This window comes from Dermacentor albipictus, chromosome 1, assembly GCF_038994185.2.
Source record: "Dermacentor albipictus isolate Rhodes 1998 colony chromosome 1, USDA_Dalb.pri_finalv2, whole genome shotgun sequence".
Taxonomy (NCBI): Eukaryota; Metazoa; Arthropoda; class Arachnida; order Ixodida; family Ixodidae; genus Dermacentor; species Dermacentor albipictus.
The window spans coordinates 501,323,851-501,351,782 of NC_091821.1; the positions used below are offsets into that span (position 1 = coordinate 501,323,851).

At 47.1% G+C, this 27,932-nt stretch overlaps 2 protein-coding genes across 2 annotated transcripts in view; one reads left to right on the forward strand and one right to left on the reverse strand.

The window, feature by feature from the left end:
* LOC135909356 (uncharacterized) overlaps window positions 1–27,932 on the forward strand; it is a 115,154-nt gene that overhangs the window by 29,026 nt on the left and 58,196 nt on the right. The window lies entirely within an intron of this gene.
* Window positions 15,180–27,932, reverse strand: part of LOC135909355 (alkaline phosphatase-like) — a 122,226-nt gene continuing 109,473 nt past the window's right edge. Inside the window, exons 6-8 of the mRNA XM_065441304.2 lie at window positions 26,546–26,743; window positions 25,867–25,974; window positions 15,180–15,586 (exon numbers count right to left, since the gene is read on the reverse strand). Coding sequence (XP_065297376.1) covers window positions 15,372–15,586; window positions 25,867–25,974; window positions 26,546–26,743 — 521 coding nt within the window. The 3' untranslated portion in view covers window positions 15,180–15,371. The remainder of the gene's footprint in view (window positions 15,587–25,866; window positions 25,975–26,545; window positions 26,744–27,932) is intronic.

Genomic DNA, 27,932 nt, shown 5'->3' on the forward strand with positions numbered 1-27,932 from the left:
TGTCGTTCTTCGTCGGAATATGATGTACGGATCAAGCCATCGGTACATCAGATTTGAATGGTCGTACATTGGAGCACCATACATTGGGAATGGAGGACGACGCAACGAGCTATGGAAAGAAGAATGATGGGTGTAACGTTAAGGGGGATGAGAAGAGAGCAGATGGGGTGAGGGAACAAACGAGTGTTAGCGACATCTTGGTTGAAATAAAGAAAATAAATGGGCATGGGCAGGGCATGTAATGAGGAGGGAGGGAGGGAAAGAGATAAGCAGAAGGCAGGGAGGTTAACCAGAATAAGGTCCGGTTGGCTACACTACACCGGGGGAATGCGAAAGGGGGAAAACAAGGATAACAGGGAGAGAGCGGAGGGAAGGAAAGGAGGAAATTGCGGTTAGTTCGCTGACATGTGTGGTCTTACAGAAATTGCATTAATAGTCACAGATGGTCGCACAAGCCCGTCGTCCTTAAGAAGCGCAAAAGCGCCTTCACCGCTTTATGGGCCGACGGGCGATCGGGGCGGTGTTCCAGCAGCACCTGCATAGAAAGCGGCCGATTGTCCACTTTTTGGAAATCTTCGGGAAGTTCTTGTCTCTATGGGGTGTATCGTGGACAGTGGCACAGCAGGTGGCCGATGTTTTCTTCGGTGCCACAGACCTCGCATGCTGCACTGTCAGTCACTGCAATTAACGTAGAGTACGTGTCTGTGAAGGCAACTGCTAACCAAAGGCGACAAAGAAGCGTAGCTTCACGTCGAGGAAGTCCGAGTGGAGGTCGGAGTAGCCGGGAGGGGTTTAGTCGATGCAGTCGTGTAAGTCGTAAGTTCGGCGAGATCCACTCGGTCAGTGTAAGACTGCGTGCCGGGTGTCGAAGCACCCTCGCGGCGTCTGTCCTCGAAAGAGGAATTGGAACGCTGTGCTCGGCTTGATGTGCTGTGCGAGCAGCTTTAACGGCGGAATCACTGCCACTGATTCCACAATAGGCAGGTACCCAATGAAAGACAACCTTGTGACCGTTTCGTTGGACTTGATGGTAAAGTTTCGTGATTTCGTATGTCAATTGGTCGGAGAACAGACGTCGTGCACTGTAATGCCGGTTTTGAATCGCAGAACACAGCCCATTTTATAGGTGTTTCATAATCAATGAATTCCTATGCTCGACGCAGGACCGTTAGTTCTGCCGAGATGACCTATTGTGATTAAGCGTTAAGGACTGGATTCCAAAAGAAGGAAAGCGTAGCAGGCGGCGGTAGAAAGTTACGTGGGTGGATGAGATTAAGAAGTTTGCAGTGACAACATGGCCACAATTAGCACATGACCCGGGTAGTTGAAGTATGGGAGAGGCATTTGCCTTGCATTGGGCATAGCCAGGCTGCTGCTGATGATGATCATGATGATGATAAGGATGACATTGGAGCACCATCGCGCTCGCTCAAATGTGATCGAGAATGAATACGCCAGTATACGCCTCACGCGTGCAATCTGATTAGATAACGCTCTTTTGATATTGAACCCGTGACGACATTCTGGATACTTGAAATACATGCAGGTGGGTCTTGAGCTAAGTGATGACCTTGAAACAGTGGTGAAACGCTAAGGAAAGCTCACCCAAGAAAGAAAGTAATAATAATGCACTGTTTTATTAATAATTAGTTTAAATACAATAGAGTTGGTATAAGGAGCCCCCCAAGAATGTACAGCGACGCCGACATCCCAAAAATTCAAGAGACAGACACTTCCAGATTACTACCATTTATTAAACCAGCATTTCGTGTGTCAACGTAGGCCTGTAGTCGAGTGGCCAGTTCCACCACAGGCACTCTGTTGGAGCTCATATGTCTCGTGACTTTACACTTGTCAGCATTAATTGTTACAAAATCATCGTATTTTCTTCTTTAGGTCTTAACATTAGAAAGCCAATATACATGCCGCAAACGCTCATCCTAATACTTCAGCACTTTTCCATACAGCGTACACGTCCGCTGGACTCCATCTGGTACAAAGTACTGAAGAATATATCCAGTGCTCCTCCCTAAGCAGCTGTTTTACGGTGAAAGCGTTAAGGTCCACGTGTCTCAGAAAATCACGTACCGGCGTTGGTGGCATTGTCAGTGAGAGAAAATTTCCGTATATATTTAGGTATATGTACACGCCATGCCTTTCAAGACGACATGCGGTATATACGCGAGTGATATTGCAGCACCATTCTATCACTAATGTTACTCCTACCTTGTATTACATTCTTAACAAAGTTATTGCTCGGAATTTTGAGAATGACCACCCATGAAACAAAGCACGGACAGCGCGTGGCTTTTGTTTTAAATAACCTCAGACTGAAATAATAAAAGTGCGAAACAATAACAGAAACCTGAAAATGATGTAGTTCTTTTTTTTTCTGCGCTACTGTGCACTACCTCCGGGATCGGCCCATGCAAGAGGTCACGTTCCTACTAGAACGCTAGCCTTCGTGCATAGCGTTAACCAATAGAGTGCCCCGGTAAACATTATGGTTACATAAGTTGCAGTCATAGAGAGGCATACCTACGAAAGAGTGGACGTTGGAGTCGTTTCGCGGCCGAGCAGGCAAGGGTCTGACCACCTGCCATGCGGCGTCGCGATGTCCCCTTCCACTTTATCTCAAAGGTTGACAGCTTATCATATGTATACGAGGTTACATCCATGCACCCAGTTTCCATAGAGACGCTGATGCTGTGCCGGTGATGTGCCGCTGGTTACGTCGGCCCCACGGCGATTTTCTACACGTCGCCTGGCTCGTGCGGTAAGGTGTTTCCTTTTCTATGAAGGGATAATATTGCTGTTTCTTTGGTTAAGAGCAGTGTTAGTAAGACATTTGTTATACTGGGTGAGCGTATTTTACATGTGTAGAATACAATCTGAGTCGTTTTAGCCATTTACAGTGCACCCACCCGTTTTTGCATGAGTCTTTACCAGTAGAGCATATGCATAACTTCTAACGCTTAAGTTTCCAAAAGTCACTCGCAAAACCTTCGATTTGGAGCGCAGAATTTGTTGTCTGTGGCTCAACCGTACCATCACACAAACGTTTCATTTGGCGCGGCCTCGAGCAGTGTAATGCTCATTTGAGATCGTTTTGCGAAGGATGCTTTTGACTGGCTGTATATGCACGCTGCAGGCCACTTTTACTTGACGCGTTGCTTGTCATGGCTAAAACATTCTTCTTGTAGTCTGTGTCTTTCTGTGTGCTTTAGAAATGTGTGATTCAGGATTTTGTGTTCAATTCCCTATGCAAACATTAGTTTTCAATCTGTGCGAGTCAGTCACGCTTTGCTAAGTTTCTTTGAGAAGATTGGTGGCTTCTCCAGTAAAATGGTTGCGATTCGCCAGTTTAATACGTCTAACATATATGCAGAATGCCTAAAAATAAAAGAATAAAGCTCTTGCGCTGCACTATAGACGTCGTAGTTGGACATATTAGCAGCCAAAGCTTAACCATAATTGAAAGCATTGCTATGGAAACCAAAATAGAACTAAACCACATGTACAAAATCTCGGAATTAGCGTTCTGACCAGCCGCTCGGGGCACTGGCAGCAGTGCAGTAGCTGGGCCGCAGGGCCCTACGGGAGTGCCCGCTCTTCACCTGTACATCTTTCTCGATGGCGCTCTCGCGAAGAAGCGACAAGAGAAGGAAATGCTTTGAGTGCCAAAGCAAACGGTACGACGAAGATCACGCGCACCTGTTCAGGAACGAAAACGGATTGAAGAGTGGTCAGCGGGCTCAACTGGTGCGCTACCGTTTTTCGATAGTTGACGAGCCTGTTAATTTGTGGATTGCAGCTTCGGTTTCGACATCTTCGTAATTGTGAAATACTGCAACACGAACGGATTTCCACAAATCACTTAGTGAATCTAGAAGAGTTGACTGTTGGGTTGTTGTTGATGATCGATTGCGACGAGTAATTGAAGCACTGTTCTGTTTGCGACAAGCACACGTTGTCAGAGCACCGTGTCGAGGGGCACCGAATGAAATGTGTTTTTCTTGCTGTGAATGCGCGCAGGACCGCTGTCGAAGAAGACGCGGCAATTATGATAACAGCACGCCGACGTGGATCGGCACCGACAAGCTGCACTACAACACATGCGGAATAAGCTTTGACGCGCGGAAAACGTGCTTTCACCCGTTGCATAGGCGGAGAGTTTTCAGCTTCCGGGTGGGAGGGCGACCAGATTTCCGAACCCAATCCCCATATATATATATATATATATATATATATATATGTGTGTGTGTGTGTGTGTGTGTGTGTGTGTGTGTGTGTGTGTGTGTGTGTGTGTGTGTGTGTGTCTTCGAAGAATTGAGCGCTGAAGTGACGGTGCTTTATGGGTATTGGCAATAGCTCATCGATGGATACAGTTCAATTTCACAGCCTCAGTCTCCTCGGTAGTGCAATCTTCCTTCCTGTAATTGTAGCATACTTGGCTATCACTAATACTGCTTCACTTTTTTGACAAAACTGCACTCTCTCTTTCTCTCTCTCTCGTTTTTTTTTTTTTTCGGTGGGTCCGAGTATAAGCGCTGCTTCGCATTACTGCTGTTTATTCTGGTTTTGAGTGAATCCGGCTTGGCCTCATTTCGGTTACTTGGTGTATTATACAGCGTTCCCCAAATATCATGCACCAAGAGGTAAAAGAAGAGCAGTTGCGTCGCTCGAAAGAAACCTAGTGCATATTGTTTCTAGTACAGTGGAGTAGCCGTCAGTAATTCTTTCGTTACTCAGATTTAATTCGAAAATTGCAATTAATTATCTACCTCGAGCAGTACTGTTCTAATTTTCGAAGTGTCGATGAGGCATTTGCATGCACCCCAAATGACATCTAACTGCGTTGTTTTCAGCGACGTATTAATAACTGCGTACAATTGTTTCCGACTAGCGAAAAAACCTCAGGAAGTATTAAAAATACCACGTGAGAGCACTCCCACCCGCATCCATGAAGCATTTCCCTCAAATGAGCTGATTGAAAGTAACTGCACTGCCTGTAGCAAACCCAAAGAGATAGCGCATCACCTTGATTATAGTACGGAATGAGCACCAATAGCAGGTTTCGCGGCTTTGCTGCTATTCCTTCCTCTCATTTCTACGTCACACTTATTACCCGTCTGTTAAGGCCGACGGATCACATTGATAACAAAAGTCCCTTTATAACGCGACCGAAGGTCGCTCTGACTACGCACGAAATGCTTAAAGCAATGTAATATGCATAGAATGTTTCGAAATCCCGGCTTTGCTCGCAGCGCATCGAAAGAGTGCGCGTGAAGGCATAATTCTCGCCAGAAACTTGCTGCGGGCCAAAGCCAAATTAAAGTGACCATCTTATTTTTCATGAAAGTGCATACGTACTGCAAGAACAGGTTGCTGTCAAAAATAAAAGCGAAATAAACTAACCTGGAAGCGACCATCGTGTAGAGAAAAGGCAAAACCGATGCGTCCACGAAAGTAAATACACCACTTCTATATGAGCCCAATGGGAAATCAGGATGCCTGCAAAATGCACATATATATATATATATATATATATATATATATATATATATATATATATATATATATTATGGCAAAGAAGTCCTACACAATTGGTGGAGGTTTGCTGGGTCTCCTGCAATCCTGGAATTGCACAGCCGGACTCTCCCTGCCATCATGACCACCGAAAGCGCCACGAGCTTACCACCACCTGCTCCCCAGTCTACCGTATGCCCCGGCACGTTCCGCCAGCGGGACCCTCCTATCTTTAGCGGCACTGACGACCATGACGTTGATGACTGGCTCTCATCATACGAACGCGTCAGTTGGAACAACAAATGGGATGACATCACGAAATTGACCACCGTCCCTTTCTACCTCACCGGAATTGCCCACTTGTGGTTTCGGAACCACGAAAGCGAAGTTCCAAGCTGGACGGTGTTCAAGACAAAGTTCAGCGAGGTCTTCGGCCGCCCTGCTGTGCAAAAGCTTCGTGCCGAACAGCGCCTGCAGTCGCGCTCTCAGCAGCCTGGTGAGAACTTTGCCAGCTACATCGAAGATGTCATCGATCTCTGTAAACGCGTCGATGCATGCATGACTGAGGGCAATAAAATCAAGCATATCATGAAGGGCATTGACGAGGACGCGTTTCAGATGCTCATTTCAAAGAGCCCATCTACTGTTGCACAAGTTATCGAACTGTGCCAAAGCTATGACGAGCTCCGCCGTCAACGCCTCCTCACTCGCCGTCCTGTTCCCCATCAGGAATCGTTGTCCGGCTTGACCTCCCCTTTTCCAGATGCCACCCTCCTCTCGCAAATCAAGGCTTTCGTCCGGGAAGAAGTTGCTCGCCAGCTCTCCCTGATCTCCAACCCACCAGAGTCAAGTTCGTCCCTTAGCCCAACCCTACGACACGTTATAGAAGAACAAGTGTCCGAGGTCCTTCCTCTGGAACGGGCGCCTCAACTCACCGCCCCATTGACTTACGCCGACGCCGTCGCACGACCACGACCACGACCACCGACCTTCCAGGCTTCGCCTCCGATGCCTAGCCCTGTTTTTACGCCCACGCCGCCACGACCTCCAGCCCATCGAGTGATTAATCCCTGGCGCACACCGGACAATCGGCCCATCTGCTATTCGTGTGGTATTCCCGGGCACGTTGCACGCCTGTGCCGCCGCCGTCCACTTCATCCACGTGATGACCCACGCACAGCCGCGTACGACTGTCCGTCGTCTTACGCTCCAGACCGCGATTTACCCCTTCCCCGCCCAAGCCTTCGCCCAGTTTCCGACCGCCGTTTTCCTTCTCTTCGTCGTCGCTCGCTCTCCCCGATGCGTCGACGTCCCTCTACCGCTGACACGGAAAACTGAGTGGCGCAGTTCCCGAGGCAAGAACTGCGTCATCGTCACAACGCTCAAGCCCTCTTCTTTCGCCGCCCAACGTTATTGATGTCGCTGTTGAAGGAGTCTCTGTGCTTGCCCTCATTGACACAGGTGCCGCCATATCTGTAATTGCCGAAAAACTATGCCGCTCAATACGAAAAGTCACGACGCCTTTCTTCGGTCCTTTACTCCGCACAGCCACAGCAGAGCACGTCCAGCCGGTGGCTGCGTGCACTGCCAGACTTGAAATTCAAGGAGTGGTCTACACAGTCGAGTTCGTCGTTCTTCTCCACTGTTCCCACGATATTATTTTAGGTTGGGACTTTCTCTCCCGTCACCAAGCTGTTATTGACTGCTCCCATGCAGAAGTCGCCTTCTCTTCGCTTGGCAATGCCATATCTGATGCCGTTTCGCTTTCCTGCACCAAGTTGTCCCTCACTGACGACATCCATATACCCCGCACCTCCACCAATTATGGCAAAGAAGTCCGACACGGCTGTGGACGACACGAAGGACGTGGACAAGAAGACGCAACAGCGTAGGCTTAGCCGGTGCAAAACCAGGAACAGCGTCTAGCCCAAGCCCCACTTCAGAGGCATTGGCGATCCGGCTGCGGAGCTCTGCACGGCGCACTTCTTCTTCCTTACAATATATATATATATATATATGAAAGAAAATGAAACACCAGATCTCAGTGTGGCTTTATCATCCATGAACTCATAAGCTCTGTTGCACACAAGCCTAGATGACGTGTTCGAATGTAGTTCTACTTTTGCAGCTACGCAGTACTGTTTCCGTTTTATCCCATCCTCAGTGGCTTTCTTGATGACCGACGACGGAATTCTACTGCAGACATCCGTTATCCTTGCCTTGACCTAATATGACGTCCGTCTCGATCATGTGAGCATGATCTGTCACATGACCCCGAAGAAAGAAATCGAGTGGAGAGAGGTCAGGTGAGTTAGCTGGCCACTGCATTCATTCCAAATTTATTTGACCATGAAAAGTCGCATAAATAGTCAGTTTCGTGCCCGGCTGCTGCTGTGTACTGGTGCTCCATCTTGCTGACACCATAGAAGTGGAAGACGTGGCAGTGGGACTTCGCTGAGAAACTCATCCCCCACTCCTTCAAGGATTTCGTTCACGTAACGCTGACCATTTCACTGTGTGATCGAAGAAGATGGGACCGATTATAGCAACAGCATAAATTATGAACCACACAATGAGCGACGACTGCTACTGTGCCGATGGCGCTTTACCACTAGTGTGCATTGTGCAAATTTACCTAAGGGTTTCTGAAAAGATTGGCTACATCTGTGCGCATGATGTCGCTCAATAAGTCCGTGACTCATCGGCTTTTGTGAGGACCCAATTCGAGTAATCTAGAAGATTGTACAGGTCACTATCTTCTAAGCGTTGGTGCTGGTTAAGGTAGTACGGGTGAAAGGCCGTCATGTAGAATCTTCCAAACGGATAACTTGGAAATTGCTACCTGGGCGGCCACGCCGCGCACGCTAGCATGAGGGTTTGAGGCCATAAATGACAGAACATCCGTGCGTAGGCTGGAACTCAAAGATGGACTCCTCCGCCACTGTTTCTTAAAGCTGCTGGTTTGTCTCATGTTTTCACCCGCCGTGGTTGCTCAGTGGCTATGGTGTTAGGCTGCTGAGCACGAGGTCGCGGGATCAAATCCCGGCCACGGCGGCCGCATTTCGATGGGGGCGAAATGCGAAAACACCCGTGTATTTAGATTTAGGTGCACGTTAATGAACCCCAGGTGGTCTAAATTTCCGGAGTCCTCCACTACGGCGTGCCTCATAATCAGAAAGTGGTTTTGGCACGTAAAACCCTATATATTAAAAAAAATATTGTCTCATGTTTTCATATATTTTTATGAAAGTCGATGCGTTTGGCCTACCAGCACACTTCCGTGACTGATATTGTTAAATACGAGACCTTTCCCTGAGCCTCCTACGAGTTCACCAGACCAAATCTAATCGCGTCACACCTAATTAAGGAACGCACAAGCACATCTACCACGTTCTCGAGGAGCGGCACGTCCAAACAAGTTGGCGTCCCCCACCTCGTGCGCCGCATATGGAGCTGTTGTCCCACTGCTTGACTTTTCCCGAAAGTGTAGTGGGAGCCTGGCCCTGTTCCAGGTAATGGGGGTCCCGAGCAAAGCTGCTTTGCGGCTCTGAAAAGTCGCTCGAGAACAAACCGCCTGCCATGCTGTGCGCTTGCAAGCCGCGAGGCAAGACGGCTGTAATGCACTGTGAAGCCCTGGCAGCAAGCCCCCCATCCGCCTTTGTGACGGCAGTTGCAGACCAGGAAGGCAATACCGCAGAGTAGTCCTTCGGACAGGTGGAGACAATGGAGCGACCCTCTGCGTCGGGTGTGACTTACATTCGCACGGGCGCCTACCATTGGCTGCAAATGACGCCACCTGAGTGGGCTCGCCGATTGGCCGAACGGTATGGCACTTCGAGACACCGAAGATGTTAAAAAGCCAGAGACCGGGAGAAGCAAAGAGCATTCCTTCATCTCTTTCGAGCTTCTTGCCACGGGCCGCAGCGTCCAAGTTGCTGCCGGCCCGTAATGACTTTATGACTGTTATTTGCTTTATACTCTCACTGTAAATAATGTAAATAAAGCTCCAGTTTTCGTCTCAAAGTCCTCCTCAACCTCGACGAACTTCCGCATCCAACGGTAAGGTCCAAAATCTGGGGGACAGCAATTGGGATCGTCCTCCAGATCTAACAATATATACAGGGTGTTTCAGCGAACACTTCCAAAGTAGTTTAAGGGTTGCCTGTGGCAGATAGCTCAATTCTAATTTATGAGCTGGTCTACTCGAAGCGGCGGACCCTACTTGGACAATAAATGTAAATGCGAAATCGACTAATTAACAAGCACTCACTCATCAACCTTTTAGCGAATTATCTTATGACCCATATTGCCGTTTACAAATTCTAGCAGTGTACTTCGCATTGGCAAATGCATTGGGGTTCCAGTTCTTGTGTGCTTCAGTGCATGAGACGAAGTTTTGTGAACAAATTTACAGGACTGTCAATGCATTTCTCCGCGAAGTTCGGGAATTTATATCTGGAAACTGGTGTCATCTTTAAAATTCGTTCCCAGTGGATCCTCTACGGCTTTAATTAGTAAATTGCAATATTGGCCATACTGTATTTAGTTAGAATCTTACTTGATAAATTTTTATTAATTAGTCAATTTTGCATCTCAATTTTTTGTGAAAGTGCTGTTCACCGCTTCGAGTAGACCAGCTCATAAAATAGAATGGTGATATCTGCCATAGACAACCTTTAGAGACTTTTGAAAGTGTTCGCTGAAACACCCTGTATATTTGCGGCCTTCATCTAGTTGCCATTTGCAGATCCCAAAGCGAGGATCATGTTTGCCTTCTACTCATTAGAGAAAGATATGGCGACTAGGACGAAACAAAACGCTCCTTCGTGCCTTTGCACTGACGTTGCCAATTCGCTTTTGTAATGATAAGTTTGGCACCCCCCCCCCCCCCCCCCAAAAGAAAGAAAAGAGTTACCATGCGTACACTTTATTTACGATCAGACAACTACCACAGCTTGTTTCCAACTAACACCATACGCGACGCGTTGCTTCAGGTTGGGCGCCGCCGATAAGGCACTAGCTTGGTCATGATGTTTTTCGTTATTTCCTTTATTTCATTCTGACTAATTCAGAGGGAGCCTGTTCCAGGGCGTTGTTTATGTTGCGGGTGGGAGCACAGCACGTATTATTCTCGATATTTTGCGGGGTTTATTTATCAGTCGAGAAAGATTAGTACGCAATCAGTACGCCGCTGAAAATGCCGCAGTCAGATGTCCATTATGCAGAAAAGAGGTGAGGCCTGCAGACAGGACACAAGAGTAAAGAAGTGGATAACACGAACGCCGACTATACTGAAGGGAGCACTAAGGCGAAAAAAGAAAGAAGACACAAAACTCATCTGCGCAAGCTCAGGAATGGTATCATGCCTTGTCAGTCGGGTACATGTGCCGGCCTACGTGAGAGATAATTGCTAAGGCACTTATCTCTTCCTTATGTAAAGTAATCGAAGGCTGACTCACGCACGCACTTCCGCCAATCAGACCGGCACATGTACCCGACTGACACGTGGGGATACCATTCCTGAGCTTGCGAAGATGAGTTTGGGTCTTCTTTCTTTTTTCGCCTCAGAGCTCCCTTCAGTTGATAGTCGGCGCTCGTGCTGTCCAATTCTCTACTCTTGTGTCCTGTCTGCGCGCCTTACCTCTTTTTTGCATAATGAATCCTTACAAACTAGCTCAGTTCTAAGTTAGATGTCCTTTGGCTGTGCTTTGTAATGCCTCATTGACACTTTGATAATTAGGATAGTACGTCTCGAATTAGATAATTGATTACAATTACCTCATTAAATGTCAGTAACGAAAAAGTTACTGGCAGCTACTTCACTGTACTGTAAACAATATTCGCTAGGTTTTCTTCGAGTAACGCATTGCTCTTTTTTAAAATCTTGGTGCATGATAGTTAATGGGGACACCCTGTATATATTTATGGGTTTGCATCAAATCATGCGCGTGGCAAAGCTCTGGTAATGGCACTTTACATGTGTGGGCGAGGTGGGGTGGCGTACGGGCTTCGGCATCGCCCGGGTGGGGGGGTGGGGGGGAACTCCGGAGGGTGCTCGAGCTCCGGAGCCCCCCCGTAGTCAGCACCTGTGGTCCAGTGTGCTTATGCTCGAGGTATTCCAGCGCGAAACATGCCAACACCAAACAGAAACGTCGGATATACTTCCATCAATACAGTGGCGGATTGATCCGTCTAACGTACCCGTAAAGAAAGTTGGAGGGAGACGTCGGACGGCACCTTTAAACACAGCCTATAAAAGAATAATGTATACTGTGCGACAGAGAAAAGGCACAACAAATATTTGCGGTAAAAAGCTTTTTTTACAAACTTGAGGGCCATCTCAATTTTGTTCAAATATCTCCAAACCGGGCGGGAAAAATAAATGTGTCAAAAATCTGGTATTTGATTTACTGTCACAAGACAAGTTATTATGGTTGGCAGACATCGCCAAGTGTAAAGTTGTTTCATTTATTGGAAAACAACTTCCGCACTATTAGTTCAGTTTTATTTCTGTAATAAGCTTCTAGCAGTGACAAAGACGTAGAACGTTCAGAAGGTATGTACCAAAAATTTATGGATACGAAAACCTAAATAATTCTACATATTATCCTACAAAATTTCACTTGTGCACCATATCCATGCAACTACTGCGCAAAACCACGCCAGCTTGGAAAACTCAGGAGTTTCACTTATATTAACCAGTCAAAGCAACAACGCAGCTGTCGCTGTAAGAACCTTTCATATAGCGGCCTTCATAGTGAAGGACATGAATCGGGAGTTACAGGAAGTTGTAAAAGGAAGTAATTTTGCTTTAAAATGAAAAGGAAAATTGAAGTTGGCAGCCACATCGCATAATTTTGCTGGTAGTTAGGCTTCACTGCACAATTTATGGCTGGAAATGCAAACCGGACTGACGTACACAAGACCGAAATACCGGAGCTCGATTGATTGCACTTGAACTAAGGGTGAAAGTAAGCGGTTTTGCTGCAGATTAATGTGATTCGACTTAAATAGTTGCGTTTGCAGCAAAATTTGTTCTACATGGCGTTTCAGAAAATGCACTCGAAATTGCTTGAAGATAGGGTAGACACGATAAAAAAGTGAGTATGTCGACATTTCTTGTAACCCAAGGCACACACATAATATGGTTTGGACTAATATTTAAACAAGCAATTTTAAAGAACAAGAAGAATGTTAGAATTTACATTTCACCTATTTCAGCTGTCACTAATTTCAAGAGCCGTTCTGCCCATTCGCGCGTCTTCCTTGGAAAGCCCCACAAACTTCAATACAGTAATTTAGAATCCATTGGTGAAAAACGGCACGAAATAAACACGGACAAGGAAAGAACACAGGACAAACACTGTTAATCACATGACACATGCGTGGATGAATGTGCATAATTTCCCCACCCCACAAAGCCTATTTCAAAGGTATATTTGTGTATGAGCACAATAATCCGAAGGAGTTGGCAGTCATCCTTTGTGCTGTGTTTCTCTCTTGTTCATGTTTATTTCGCGCTGTTTTTCATAAATGGATTCGCGCCAAGTAGCTGGCATTCATACTATTGTAATTTAGAACATTATTAGGGAAGTAAAAAGTCTACCTTATAGAATATTCAATATTGCTCATTACTTTCGTATTATTTATTGGTTTCAATCACTTTATCTCAGAAATTAATTGACCTTACTTTTCGTTCCCTCAATATATTTTAATCTCTCAGCCATACTGCAAGGTTCTAAGATTCAATTTGTTTATAAAATTCATTGAAAAAATAATCAGCCATTCCACTTTGTGAATGTAGATGAGCAGCGAAACAGTTAAATGCAGGGCACCAAATTTTGAACGAAAAGTACGAAATCATTCACCTTGATTTTGTTATATACATTCACGTGGATGACAGGACCGCCGCCCCGAGGAACCGGAGGAAACTAGACACACGTGAGGTTTCGACGGCGCCGCCTCCACGGGAGTATATTCCAGGCACTATCACGGGAGAGCGCAAGGAAATGCAGACACGCAAGGGCTTGGGAAGCCGACACAGAGAGGGCAGTGCGAACGCAGACTGTGAATGTTGGCGGTGTGCTTGTTGGTGGAGCGCTTGCTGAGCACTTGTGCCTTACGGAAGGGAATGAACCACTGCATATTTTGCTTGCTTACGGGGGAGGGGGGAGGGGGGGGTATGAGTCATTGCTGATTATGATAGGTGCTTGTTTCGAACTTGTTCTTTACTGAATCATACGCTGTTCCGTAGGTTGTATGCGTGATAACAATAAATATATGCGCTGTTCGCTTCCCCTTGCATAGTGCTTGTTAACCTCTGCGTTACGAAGGATGAGCAGGAGGAGAAAACAACTTCATTGGGTCCTGAGGAACGCCTCCCCACCCACTCTTGGTTTAGTGGTCGGCAGCGGTCGCGGGCCGCAACCACGTTGGGAGGGGAAGCGCGTGAGCCTCCGCCCTTTCGTGAGCCCACTGGACGGCCCGGAGCTGGGTCTGGTGGTCGTCGCTTCGCAGGGCGTCCATTCAGTCTTCTTCTTTGCTGACACGGGAAACATTGCATTTTCGCTTGCCAAGCGGGTATGAGCCATTGCTGATTATGATAATTTTTGTTGATGCATACCATAGAGCTTCTCACTATATTACTGTTGTATATGTGGTTTTGGTTCCGGTTTGGGGATCACCTGCCGCCAGAGGTACCAGTGTCGCTATGTGTATATATATGACTGTATGTGGCAATAAACGGAGGATTGTTTGCTTCCTAGCAGTTCGTGTACTTGGGCGGCACCCGCCGCTACAACAATTACCTAGAGGGAAATCTGGCGCTGCTGCGCTGTGGTATGCATGGGAATGCCGGTATATTGTGACTTCAGATGGGCATCGTTCTCGGAGAGCCAGGACACCTTGAAGACGCGCTTGGCAAGCACCGTTCCGTCTGTCACAATGATTCTTTTTCTACTAAAACAGCACGTAAAAAGCTATTTTAGCTTTATTATTACACAAGAACATGTTTTGTTTAACTATGAGAACTTGTTATTGCATGTACAACTATATGATACATAAAAAGTATCAGCGTGGGCCGCTAAAGATGGAGGACAGACAAGATTCGCGCTCGCTTTGAAACAGTTTGTCATTTGTTCTTGATTTTCTTCGCTTGCTCATGCATTGTACGTGAGTAAAGATGCAATATGCGTTATTGGAAACATTTTATGAAGATTTTACTTTAAGAACGCGTTATTTGTATAGCCGTATCCACGTTTTAGACGAAACCTCTTACAACACCAGCCAACTCAAGCCTCGCGGACACATATACCGTCATTTCCATGACTGCACAGCGCCCCTTCAGAAACTCTCATAGGTGGTGGCACCAGATTTTCCTCTAGGTGTTATAGTGAGAAAGTCTATGATGCACACGAAAAATATATGGAACCATAAGCCATATACATCGCAGCAAAAACACTTCTGAAACCACTTGCTTCTAGGCCAAAGCACCATAGTGTGTAGGAGCCACTGTTTGGAAACAAAAACAAAACATATCACACAATACCGACGAAAATAAAAGCACTTTCTTACGCATTTCATTTTCCTAGGTATGAAATGCGCTGCAAACGGCGCTTTCGATCCACGGAGCGGCAGATTGGAGTGCGAACTCGAATAACATATGGTAAGCTTTTATTTAGGCGTCACGCATAACAAACGGCCGTTGCACTTCACGTGTTGGCCAGTCCAGCGACAACAAAATGAAGCACGATAAAACCGGTGCACCTCGTTGGCGTTAGCTAGAGGTCCGCAGGTGGGTCATAAGTCGTGCACCTTCACACGCGCCTCGAAGGCAGTGTCCATCATCTCCTGAGTTCCGGCGACGCAGTGTGGCACTTGCTGCCGTGAAATTGACCGATGCAGGCCGCGTACGCTATGGCATGGGGGATGTATGTCTGGTCGTGCACCCCACTGAACAAGTGCGCCCAGGGTCCGATGGCGAACACAGCCACATCCTCGCCGCCGTGTGTCTCGAGCCGCTTGGGGAACGCCGCCTGCTGCGTGTAGTTCATTGACGCTGAAAGAGAGAGACGTGGGGAGATCAAGATGTCAACAAGCCGGGATTTCACTCTGTCGGAGGGTGAACGCGGCTCTAACACAGCTAATCAGCGCCGCGGAAGCGCGCAAGGTGGAAAAAGGTTCATGAAAAGGAAAAATTGCGAGGGTGTGTTTCTTTCGGCGAAGCTTTCTTTCTGATCAATCCACACAGTTTACTTTATAGCTACGTGCTTCAACCGGGCGGATGAGAGTTTCCCCTTTTAAAGCTCTGTAATACACATTGTTGCATTGCCTGCGTAAGAAGTTAAGGGTCATTTCATGTCATCATTCTTCCCTAGTTGCATATGAATGAATGAATGAATGAATGAATGAATGAATGAATGAATGAATGAATGAATGAATGGATGAATGAATGAATGAATGAACAACCCACAGTGTGGGTAGGCCACATGTAATGCTGAGACAAAAATGATAGCGGTAATAGCATCATGCCTTGATAGAAGCAATAATACTTTGTCACGAAAAGCGCATACTATAGGCAAAATACTCTGTAAGCACATGTACACAACCCATTACCACAGCACATCAATTACATCACAAAAGAACAACAAAAACAAAGCCATAACATATCATCATCATCATAAGCCTGGCTACGCCCACTGCAGGGCAAAGGCCTCTCCCACACTTCCACTACCCCGGTCATGTGCTAGTTGTGGCCACGTTGTGCCTGCAAACTTCTTAATGTCATCCGCTCACCTAACTTTCTGGCGCCCCCTGCTACGCTTCCCTTCTCTTGGAATCCAGCCCGTAACCTTTAATGACCATCGGTTATCTTCCCTCCTGATTACATGTCCCGCCCATGCCCATTTCTTTTTCTTGATTTCAACTAAGATGTCATTAACTCGCGTTCGTTTCCTCACCCAATCTGCTCTTTTTTTTTCCCTTAACGTTACACCCATCATTCTTCTTTCCATAGCTCGTTGCGTCGTCCTCAATTTAAGTAGAAACCTTGTCGTAATCCTTCAGCTTTCTGCCCCCGAGGTGACTACTGGTAAGACACAGCTGTTATGCACTTTTCTCTTAAGGGATAATGGCACCCTGCTGTTCATGATCTGAGAATGCCTGCCAAACGCACCCCAGCCCATTCTTATTCTTCTGATTATTTCAGTTTCATGATCCGGATCCGCGGTCACTACCTGTCCTAAGTAGATGTATTCCCTTACCACTTCCAGTGCCTCGCTACTTTTCGTAAACTGCTGTTCTCTTCCAGAGAACAGCAGTTTGCGATAAGATTAATTTTTACGATATGAATAATTTACGATAAGATTAATTTTTAAAGCCACCCTTCTTCTTTGCCTCTCCAGGTCAGCGAGTATGCATTGCAATTGGTCGCCTGAGTTACTAAGCAAGGCAATGTCATCAGTGAATCGCAAGTTACTAAGGTATTCTCCATTAACTCTTATCCCCAATTCTTCCCAATCCAAGTCTCTGAATACCTCCTGTAAACACGCTGTCAATAGCATTGCAGAGATCGTATCTCCCTGCCTGACGCCCTTGTTTATTGGGATTTTGTTGCTTTCTTCATGGAGGACTACGGTGCCTGTGGAGCCGCTATAGATATCTTTCAGTATTTTTACATACGGCTCGTCAACACCCTGATTCCGTAATGCCTGCATGACTGCTGAGGTTTTGGCTGAATCAAACGCTTTCTCATAATCAATAAAAGCTATATATAAGGGTTAATTATATTCCGCACATTTCTCTATCACCTGATTGATAGTGTGAATACGGTGCATCGTTCAGCATCCTTTACAAAATCCTGCCTGGTCCTTTGGTTGACAGAAGTCTAAGGTGCTCCTGATTCTATTTCCGATTACCTTAGTAAATACTTTGTAGCCAACGGACAGTAAGCTGAGCGGTCTATAATTTTTCAAATTTTTGGCGTCTCTTTTCTTATGGATTAAGATTATGTTGGCGTAATTCTAAGATTCCCGTACGCTCGAGATGACTAGGCATTGCGTGTACAGGGTGGCCAGTTTCTCTAGAACAATTTGCCCACCATCCTTCAACAAATCTGCTGTTACCTGATCCTCCCCAGCTGCCTTCCCCCCTTTGCATAGCTCCCAAGGCTTTACTTCTTCCGGCGTTACTTGTGGGATGTCGAATTCCTCTAGACTATTCCCTCTTCCATTATCGTCGTGGGTGCCACTGGTAATGTATAAATCTCTATAGAACTCCTCAGCCACTTGAACTCTCTCATCGATATTAGTCATGATAATGCCGGCTTTGTCTCTTCACGCATACATCTGATTTTTGCCTATTCATAGTTTCTTCTTCATTGCTCTTTGGCTTCCTCCGTTCCTTAGAGCATGTTCAATTCTATCCATAACATGCTTCCTTATGTCAGCTGTGTTACGCTTGTTGATTAACTTCGAAAGTTCTTCGCTGTCCTTGGTGCGGAGGCCGGCCAACTCTCGCCCACATTACGTGGGACTGCCAGAACAGGCCACCCAAAATTAATACACCAAAAATAGCCGGCAAACTTTCCGGAAGGGAGCAGTGGGAGACTTGGCTCGCCAGCGAGGATCGGGAGATGCAACTAGCGCTCCTCGACCAAGCACGGCGGACCGCTCAAGCCAGTGGGGCCCTGGACTAGGGGCTCCACCCACTCGCTTTCTGCATTTTTTTTCTTTTAAATAAACGTTTTGATATATATCTTCCAGTTCTATTCTAGCTGTAGGGTTAAAGGCTTTCATACATTGGCGTTTCTTAATCAGATCGTTCGTCTCCTGCGATAGCTTGCTGGTATCCTGTCTAAGGAAGTTACCACCGGCTTCTATTGCACACTTCTTAATGATGCCAGTAAGATTATCGTTCATTGCTTCAACACTAAGGACCTCTTCTTGGGTTAAAGCCGAATACCTGTTCTGCAGCTTGATCCGGAATTCCTCTATTTTTTCTCTTACCGCTAACTGATTGATCGGCTTCTTATGTACCAGTTTGTTCCCTTCCGGCCTCAAGTCTAGGCTAATTCGAGTTCTTACCATCCTATGGTCACTGCAGTTCACCTTGCCGATCACCCTCACATCTTGTATGATGCCAGGGTTAGCGCTGAGTATGAAGTCTATTTCATTTCTAGCCTCGCCAATCGGGTTCCTCCACGTCCACTTTCGGCTATCACGCTTGCGGAAGAAGGTATTTATTATCCGCATATTATTGCGCTCTGCAAACTCTAATAATAACTTTACCCTGATATTCCTAGACCCTATGCGATATTCCCCCACTGACTTGTCTCCAGCCTGCTTCTGGCCTAACCTGGCATTGAAGTTGCCCATCACTATCGTGTATTTTGTTTTGACTTTACCCATCGCCGATTCCACGTCTTCATGGAAGATTTCGACTTCCTGGTCATTATGACTTGTTGTTGGTGCGTAGACCTGCACGACCTTCAATTTGTACTTCTTAAGTTTCTCAACAAGAACCGCAACCCTCTCTGTAATGCTATAGAATTCCTGTATGTTACCAGCTATATCCTTATTAATCAGGAATCCGACTCTTAGTTCTGGTCTCTCCGATAAGCCCCGGTAGTACAGGACGTGCCCGCTTTTTAGCCCTGTATATGTTTCTTTTGTCCTCCTAACCGGCCTGAGCCCTATTATATCCCATTTACTGCCCGCTAATTCCTCCAATAGCACTGCTAGACTCGGCTCACTAGATAACGTTCTAGCGTTAAACGTCGCCAGGTTCAGATTCCAATGGTGGCCTCTCCGGACCCAGAGAGTCTTAGCACCCTCTTCTGCGTCATAGGTCTGACCGCCGTCATGCTGAGTTGCTTCGCAGCTGCTGCGGACTTTGCACAACCATGCCATGTCCATATATTCTGTAAAAATATCATCTTTTGTTTCAGGGTGATAGCTGCCCCACAACCTTTTTCCTAGTGCATTCACGGCGAAGCTGTTAAGTATTTTTCGTGCGATCAATGACCCGTACGAAAACCAGCTTCGACACATTTCTGAATTTTTTCCCCTTCCCGTGATGTGCTCGTTCGCGCTGTATGCATACACGATGTTAGTGCGATTATTTTGACGCTGCTATTATTTGACGCTGATGAGGGACACACGCTTTAGTTTCCTCATGAAGCAGAAAATCTGGGGGGCGTCCTGCCATAACCACCCAACGGCAAGGAAACCTACATGACCGAGAGGTGACGTTACGTCCGATGGACGCCATGGCCCCTACCCGAAAAATTTGCCCAATTCGAAAATTGAGTTCACCCACGTTCAGAACGAACCTGAGCTACTCCCAAAATTGACTTGGCCCACCCCCAAAATTGACTTTGCCCAATCCGAAAATTGAGTTAACCAACCTTCGAGACCGACTTCGCGCACTTCCAAAATTTATTTGCCAAATTCGAACATTGATTTGAGCCCCGTTCAAGACTGACCTGACCCACTCCTGAACTTGTCTTGACCCACCCCAAATTTCGGTGGCCCATCCCCAAAATTCACTTTCCGAATCCGAAAACTGAATTGATCCACGTTCAAAATCGATCAAGCCCATCCCGAAAATTTTGGCGGCCCACCCTCAAAATTGATTTCCTCCATTTCGAGCACTCTTCCTTCAATATCTTCCTTTGCGAGTTACCACATTTCCGTATCGTGTATGTGTGATTCTAACCTGTTTCTAGCTTCTTTCGAAAGCCGCTTCCAAAGCTAGTGCGGTCTAAATACGCGGTCTATTTTTTATTGAAACATCGGTCATATGAAAACTCCATGCGCATATTTGCCATTGCCTTCTTCGCCGTGATGTTCAGTGTAAAGTCCAAGGGTGCTAACACCGTCGCCGCGCGTCGTATGGTGTTTTGTGCGAATGAAAGCACGCGACGGAATCTGCCACGCGCGAAGGAAGAAAGCAGAGAGCAAACGCGCCGTCTTCCGCCGCTGAGGCGTGAGGGGGGACGGGAGAGAGGGAGTGGGGCGGCGTGGTGCTCAGGCAGCAAGTCAGGGCGCGAGGGGAACTGGCGATCGCGGCTCAATATCGCGTGCAATATATGGAGGACAGCGGGTAGGCAGCGCGGGAGGGAGGGTTTCGACTCCGCAAACAAGTGCGTACTTTGCACAACCGTGCGAGGTTGCGCGCGCCATGTCTTAAAAGGTATCTATAGACGGCTAATACCGTTGTGCACGCTGTGTTCTCGCCGCTGATACGCTGAAGCGACAGATCGCCCGAAGGTCACTTCGGTCGCTGCTGCTGCCGCGCTTGCTCACACCAGCGTTTTGATAGCGAGTGTGCGCGCTAATCGAGTGTCATGTGATGTGTTCATGTTTGCTTAGGCGTGCTGACACTATGCTTGTTAATGCAGTTAGTAAGCTAATGTTTCCAATTTTACATAGCCCATGAATGTATTGCCCTTACTTCGTATAGCTGTCTACTAATTTCCTTACGCAATCGATGCTTCGCCTTTCGGGCGAAAGTGCGACTTTTTTCGAACCGTAGAGATTTTTTTTAAAGAGCCTGAAGCAGATAGTGTAGTTGCAGTGCTTGAACTGGATTACTTGAAGCGGCGGACATTAGCCGCACAAGAAATGAAAATGCCTCTTCCACTGATTAAGAAAAGATCACTAATTAACTTTTAATTTTAAGTTTTTTTTTTTCAATTTACGGCTCATATTGCAAATTACAAACGTAGCCAATGAGCTTGGGACGCATATTCACTTGGAAGGATTTCTATGTGTTGCAGGGGTTTCGGGATGCAATAGCTACTTGGAAACTGGGGCCACTGGTTGCGTGCCACAGGGCATGTGATGACTATGATAATGGCGATGATGGCGATGATGATTGTGACGATGCTGACTAAAATGATGATGATTATAAGTGAGGACAAAAATTTGCAAGGCAATTCAACCACACCAAACGTTGCCGCTTCAGAGCGGCTCTTGTAATAAATAATGCCGTCCATTTACTCCTCTCTAATACCCAGCTCGCCCATGAAGGCGTCTGTCCTTATCGACTTCAACGAGACCTTTAATCGCCGTCCAAGTTTTTTTTCTTGTCGCTTCTTTTGACCGACGCTTATTGTGAGACTGGTTGAGCAGGACCTTCCCCCTCTGCAAAACTACGCCTTCTAAGGCTGACGAAAATTTATTCCGGCAGAAACATTGCAGCTAGTGCAATCCGATGATATAGGAAGGAATGTATGGCACGGCTAAAGGGATGTGTGGGAAAATGTTTCTTTCAATTGTGCTTTGGAGCTTCGTAGAGTGCCCAGCGGTTTATGAACTGCCAGGTGTACGAAGATGAAGTCTTGTGGTGGGTAAAGGCGGTGTTGGGTAAAACACGGTGATGAAATTTCACAGCTGTAAGCGCTCCTGCGGCTGTCGTAGCAAATGATCAAATTTCTGCTACTTAAGTGGTTTGTTCCATGCTTTCAAGGGTACTAAAGTAACTTCAAAGGATATAAGGTTCCAGTTGTTGGTATATTTTTCGCGCCGATTACCGCATAAAAAAACAAAACACAGGGACAGTACCAAGACACAGAAAAAGCGCTGTCAAAGGCAAATCTGCTAAAATGTGTGCCATTTTCGATTTACCAGGCGTCTTGGCCGGGCACTTCGTACGAATAATATATTGGCCTCAGGAATTACGTCCAAGTAATGTCAAATTTGTAATGTACAGAGAGAGCCGTTGAAAATCTTCGAATTGCCGTCGGACATTTCACAGCGACGCTTGAGAGAGTGGCATGCGTTTTAGTTGTTGCAAGCAAGCAGACGGCTGAAGATTTCCGTTTGATACTTTGTACATGTATGCGGGAGACCCTTTACGCTTGCACACAGCCCCTTAAAGTCCCTTTCTAATTTCACACGCGTTGATGTGACAGCGTGAATTGTGAAATTTGTTTGTTCAACATTGTCAACAGAAGCAGACTAATTTTGTCCCGTCACGACGACCTGGTGATGGGGGTGCATTAAAATTACGCTAAAACAAAGATTGCCTTCTAAAGCTGTTTTAGAGGACGTTATCTGCCTGATGACTGCTTGACAGTAACACATATAGCTTATATAACTTACAGAAAATGTATAATTTTATGCAGCTTCATGCTGTGATATGATGTGCGCGACGTCAGACTTGTGTTGAGACGTTGTGTCGACGACTGGGAGAAACAAGCCCGGAAAAAGAGAGGCTAGCATACAGGTGGCGGAAAGCTGAAGAGGGAGAAGCAAGAAACGAAGCGCGAGGCACAAGGCCGCAGAGCACGCGCTGCGGGGTCTCGGAAGACCGGCGACAAGGAGGCGGTGCCGCTTCGTGGAGCGGAAAAAAGAAAAGCGTGCGTGAGCAGAGCCAGGAGGCATCCCTGCTATTCTAATGGATCGCGAACTGTTGCGGGGATGTCCACGGACCACGGTCGAGCTGAGCCTGGTCGATGGAGCCGACTGCCCGGTCACGCGAGAGGACTTGAGCCTACCGCACAACCTCTGCACCGCTGACCGTTGCTGAGCGCTGGTCCTGCGCCCCGGCCCGACCGACGCTTCCCGAACAGCGTGGCTACGACCCGTGCGCCAACCGTTCCTAAGTGCTGATCCGGCATCCGGCCCTGCTGACGTCTCCCGGAGGATGCAGCTGGGACCCGTTCATCGACCGCGCTGGTCGCGAGTACCAAGCGTCGCGTTGAGGCCAGCGTCGACAAGGGACCCTGCTGTACATCCACGGCCGCATCCTCGGCAACGAGCCCGACATCTGGGCCGGCGAAACTTTTTCTCGGTGAACCCGCGTTTATACCATAATTGTGACTCTGACTTATCGCGTCGTTAATGGGCGAAGTAGTGCAACGTGCTATAACGACTGCTTCATGTGCTGTAGATTTAGCTTATTCCATCTTACGAGAGTGCAGTGAGAAAACATCGCATTTCGTCTGCGAAAGGCACATCCTAATATTCGCACCAAGGTTGCCCTTGCATTCACGATATCCTCCCAAGAACCTGACATTACAAACTGGCGTCCGCGGTAACAGACAAACCTGGTTGCGATATAGTATGCTTCAAGTAGATACAAAATGAGTACCCACGAGCTGAGCGCGTTAGCTGAATGCATAGGTCTTGCCGGTCCAGAACTGAAAGAGTGGACATAAAGGATCGCATACACACATCAAAAGTTACCTACAGGAAACATTTTCTGCCTTTATCTCAATTAAGATATGTTAAAAGGTATTTCCCACCTTGATAACGTAACAAATTTACAGAAAATTGTATTACTTACGTGCCGGTGGAACGTCGCTTACATTAACTAACGCACGTAAGGATTCAAGCAAAGGCAACTACATCTGAAAAGTCTTTCTCGGTGAGCCAGCGTTCCTCGTACTCTACCGTGGCAGTTGGTTGAATCCCGGTATTAATCGGAAGAGGTAAAAGTTATTTGAAGCGAAAGAAAAACCACTCAACGACCGCTTCGGAATGCAATTCGCAGCATTTACATGCAGCGTCAAAGATCGTCGAACGTCATCCAGCTCGTTTACTCAGTGCGGGCGAAGCTCAACAGTTGTAGCGTTAGGATGTCTCGTTGTGCAAGCCGATCTTTTACATCTGAATAAAATTTTGTGTTCTCATCACATAACTTGATATCGCGCTCTGTCCTTTTGCAACCTTGGTTATACCGACATATTTTGCATTCTCGCTGCACAACTCAATGGCGCTCACTCAAGGCTTGCACCATTAAACCTCATTCACGGATTGTGCACAAGTAGTCCTGTCTTTTTTTTTTGCAAGAAAAAAAGGAAGAAAATCACTCTGAGACCATAACAAGTGGCGAGTGACGCCGCGAATTTTCGGTTACAGAAAACTCTGCTTTGATGGAAATCGCATAAACAGTATTATGGTTCTGCAAGGTCGCAGAAATTGGCATGCTTATTTTCGCCTTTCTTCGTGCTCTTCAAAACGCCCTGTGCGTATATGCTTGGTTCTGCAGTTCCTAAAACTTCACCCGATAAAGTTCCAAGAATGCACGGAAATAGAATTCAAAAAAGGGTATGCTTTAGGAAAATAGGCGTACTACTCTTGAGGTTTTAGTACCGTGAAGACTATAGCCATTTTTGTAACGGCTCACGAATTATCGACTGCCAATATTCCAGTTGCTACTTCTGCAATATTAAGACTTGACTAGTCTGAACTCAGGCTCATCTATCTTCCTGCGAAGGAATAGATGAAGGAAAAGCTACGGAGGCAACGCGTGCACAAACAAGAGCGCTCCTGAAAAGAAGCCCCCATTTCCATTCGGGGAAGCTTGGGCTGCGCAGAAGAAAACAAATTATTTCTAACACCAAAATCGGGAAAAATATAACTGACTGCTAAACTGCACTTCTGTTCATGCTTTTCACTTCCACGTTTGGACCAATGCGAAACCATCACATGGGGAAGCTACCCCAATTCAGTATCTGATCTAAAAGCCGAAAGAACTGTCAAGCTCTGCCGGACTGCTTGGCTCAGTAACACGTGTGCAATCGCCGGCCCTCTAGCTTTTCCGTCATTGCTAAAGAAAGTTGTAGGTGAGTATAGAGAGGACCTACGGGGCAGAAACCTGTAGGCTTACGAAAAGGGTTCTACTCAAATTGAGGACGACGCAACGAGCTATGGAAAGAAGAATGATAGGTGTAACGTTAAGGGATAAGAAAAGAGCAGATTGAGTGAGGGAACAAACGCGAGTTAATGACATCTTAGTTGAAATCAAGAAAAAGAAATGGGCATGGGCAGGACATGTAATAAGGAGGGAGGATAACCATGGTCATTAAGGGTTACGGACTGGATCCCAAGGGAAACGAAGCGTAGCAGGGGGCGGCAGAAAGTTAGGTGGGCGGATGAGATAAAGAAGGTTGCAGGGACGGCATGGCCACAATTAGTACATGACCGGGGTTGTTGGAGAAGTATGGGAGAGGCCTTTGCCCTGCAGTGGGCGTAACCAGGCTGATGATGATGATGATAGAAAGGACATTTCCTATTGTCTATTCTCCTTCCCATCTCTTTTCGTTACTTTTATTTCCATACCCTCAACCCACCCTCACCCGGCTGGTTTTGGATATGATTTATGAACGACGACAAACAGGGTACCAGTAATGAAATAGTCGTACGTATAGGCAAACCTGAGTCAGATGGGCTGGACAAACGACCGTATTCAAAAGCGTAATGGTGATAATGTGCAGTATCCCACAATACATAAGCCTTCAGGAAGGGCATAATGAAGAGCATAATCCGGGATAGTACTGTCTAATGCTGATCGCTCCAACTGGAATAAAAAAGGTGACAAGACACTTACAAGTTTCGCGTTCTGTCAAGTTGCTCCTGTCAGCAGCGACGCTCGGGCCGTTACCGTAGGCAATCATGGTGAACGGCTGCTGGTCGACGTCAGATAAGCCAGCGACTCCTGTACGAAGGCCACAGAAACAACTGTACGGTCAGTCTAACGTTCAAATTCAATTGTGGCAGTGAACTCGCGTCTGTGTCTATACACGAAATAAATATTGGCCCAGTCCTGACCATGTGACAGTGTAAACGACTTAACAACAGAGCAGAATAATAAAATTGCGTGATCTACGATGCGGCGTGCACAGCACCCTGTACCCATGCCGAGTGTAAAGAACACGGTAGCGTTAACACTTACGACCCAAATGAGAGAAAGTAGACAACGTACAAGAGTGGAAGTAGGGTCTCGTGACGCGGAATTCATTTGAAGCTACCATATGACGAACCGGTAGTAGACTAGTTAGGCATCAAACACGCAACAATGGTTGCACGTATTGAAGCAAACCCTAAGATAGGTGCATCACAGTGCCGACCGGGAAACACTGCCAGGCTTACCAGCAAGCACGAACAGGGTCAGTTTTCAAGAGTGTCGTATCGGCAGTCCTGGATCGGTCTACTAAATTTCTGATAGTGATGTTTGTGAACACTACCCAGTGTTTGCCCATGACGAAGCTTGCACAATGTCGGCGTACCGAGTATGTTCTTTCCACGCGGAGTGTTTCTTCCTCCAAAAGAGAAGGTGTGTGAGTGGTCGGCCGTCACGACGACCAGCGTGTCACCGGAGGCACCGAACTTCTCCAGAGTGTCATCCACAGCTCGGTCCAGTTCAAGCATTTCCTCGAGAGCCAGGCCTGCGCGGGTGGTATGGTGCGCATGGTCGATGCGGCCACCTGCAACCAACAACACTAACATTCACTGTTCGCACTAGAAGAACGTCACTGAAGAGGGTTCACAGAGAAGAGCACACGACACGAGGTCAGCGTGTCATATATCAGCAGGTCGCATGAACGGAGCATATGGCACTATATTTGCAACAGTGCCCTGCTTTACCAGCGCAAAACAAAAACATGCATGCAAACACTATTTTCGTGTGCGTAAAGGGGAAGACCATATCCGCCTCCGCACATAAAGCTAAACAGATCCCAAGCTCTCACCCTGAGGCGCTTGCAGACGGGGACGTAGCCCAATTAGCTTATTAATAAGAAAAATATTTCCCAAAACCTTGGCTTCATACACGTGCCCGCGATGCGGTAGCGTAGCAGAATTAGAACACGTGCTCTGGTGGTGCTCCGCACTACGCAGAAACAAAAACAAAAAAGAGCGTTGGGACGCAGCTCTCCATAGCCCCGAACTAGAAGAACAGGAATAGCGTAAGTATGGGCATGTTTGTATTCCATAACATTTACGTTTTCAGCGCACGAAAAGGGACGAGACAGAAGTACGACGCGGACACAGCGCTATCACTCTCCAGCGCCTTCACTGCGCCAAGACTCTAACTCACACACCTCAACACAAGCGTCCTTGCAGCGTTTCCCATGCTGCATCCTCCCTTATCACGGTGACGCAAAAGGTGTGGCTGCACCCCTTCGCCCATCATCCACGGAAGCGGATGCACCTCACTTCAGCAGACAGGACCCCGTCTTGAACAGAGGCTTCAGTGGTACTACGGAACAAACGTCCTTCCCGCATCGCAATGCAGAGAGCTCGATGTCAGCCACCCGCACGTAGGCGTGTATTGAAAAACGTCACTCGCAAGAGTGCAGTATCGCCGGGCGCAGTCCACAACACTCCTGTGTCTCACCGCCACCCATGCTCCTGTACCTTACACCTCAGCGATGCGAGCCAAACACACGCTGAAACGCTCACAAATGCTGCACAGGCAGCTTCTCTCGAGGTTTCTGTAGCGCTTTTGCAACTGCACCGCCGCTATACGGATCTGCAAAACCATTCGCATTCTCCTCACAGCGGTCCCTGCCAAACCGTACAACGACCTCGATCCGCACGCGATAGCCAGCGCCGCCTTCACGAAACAAGTCCCGCGCACCGGACAGTCTGAATGACGTTACCGCGCCTCCCACG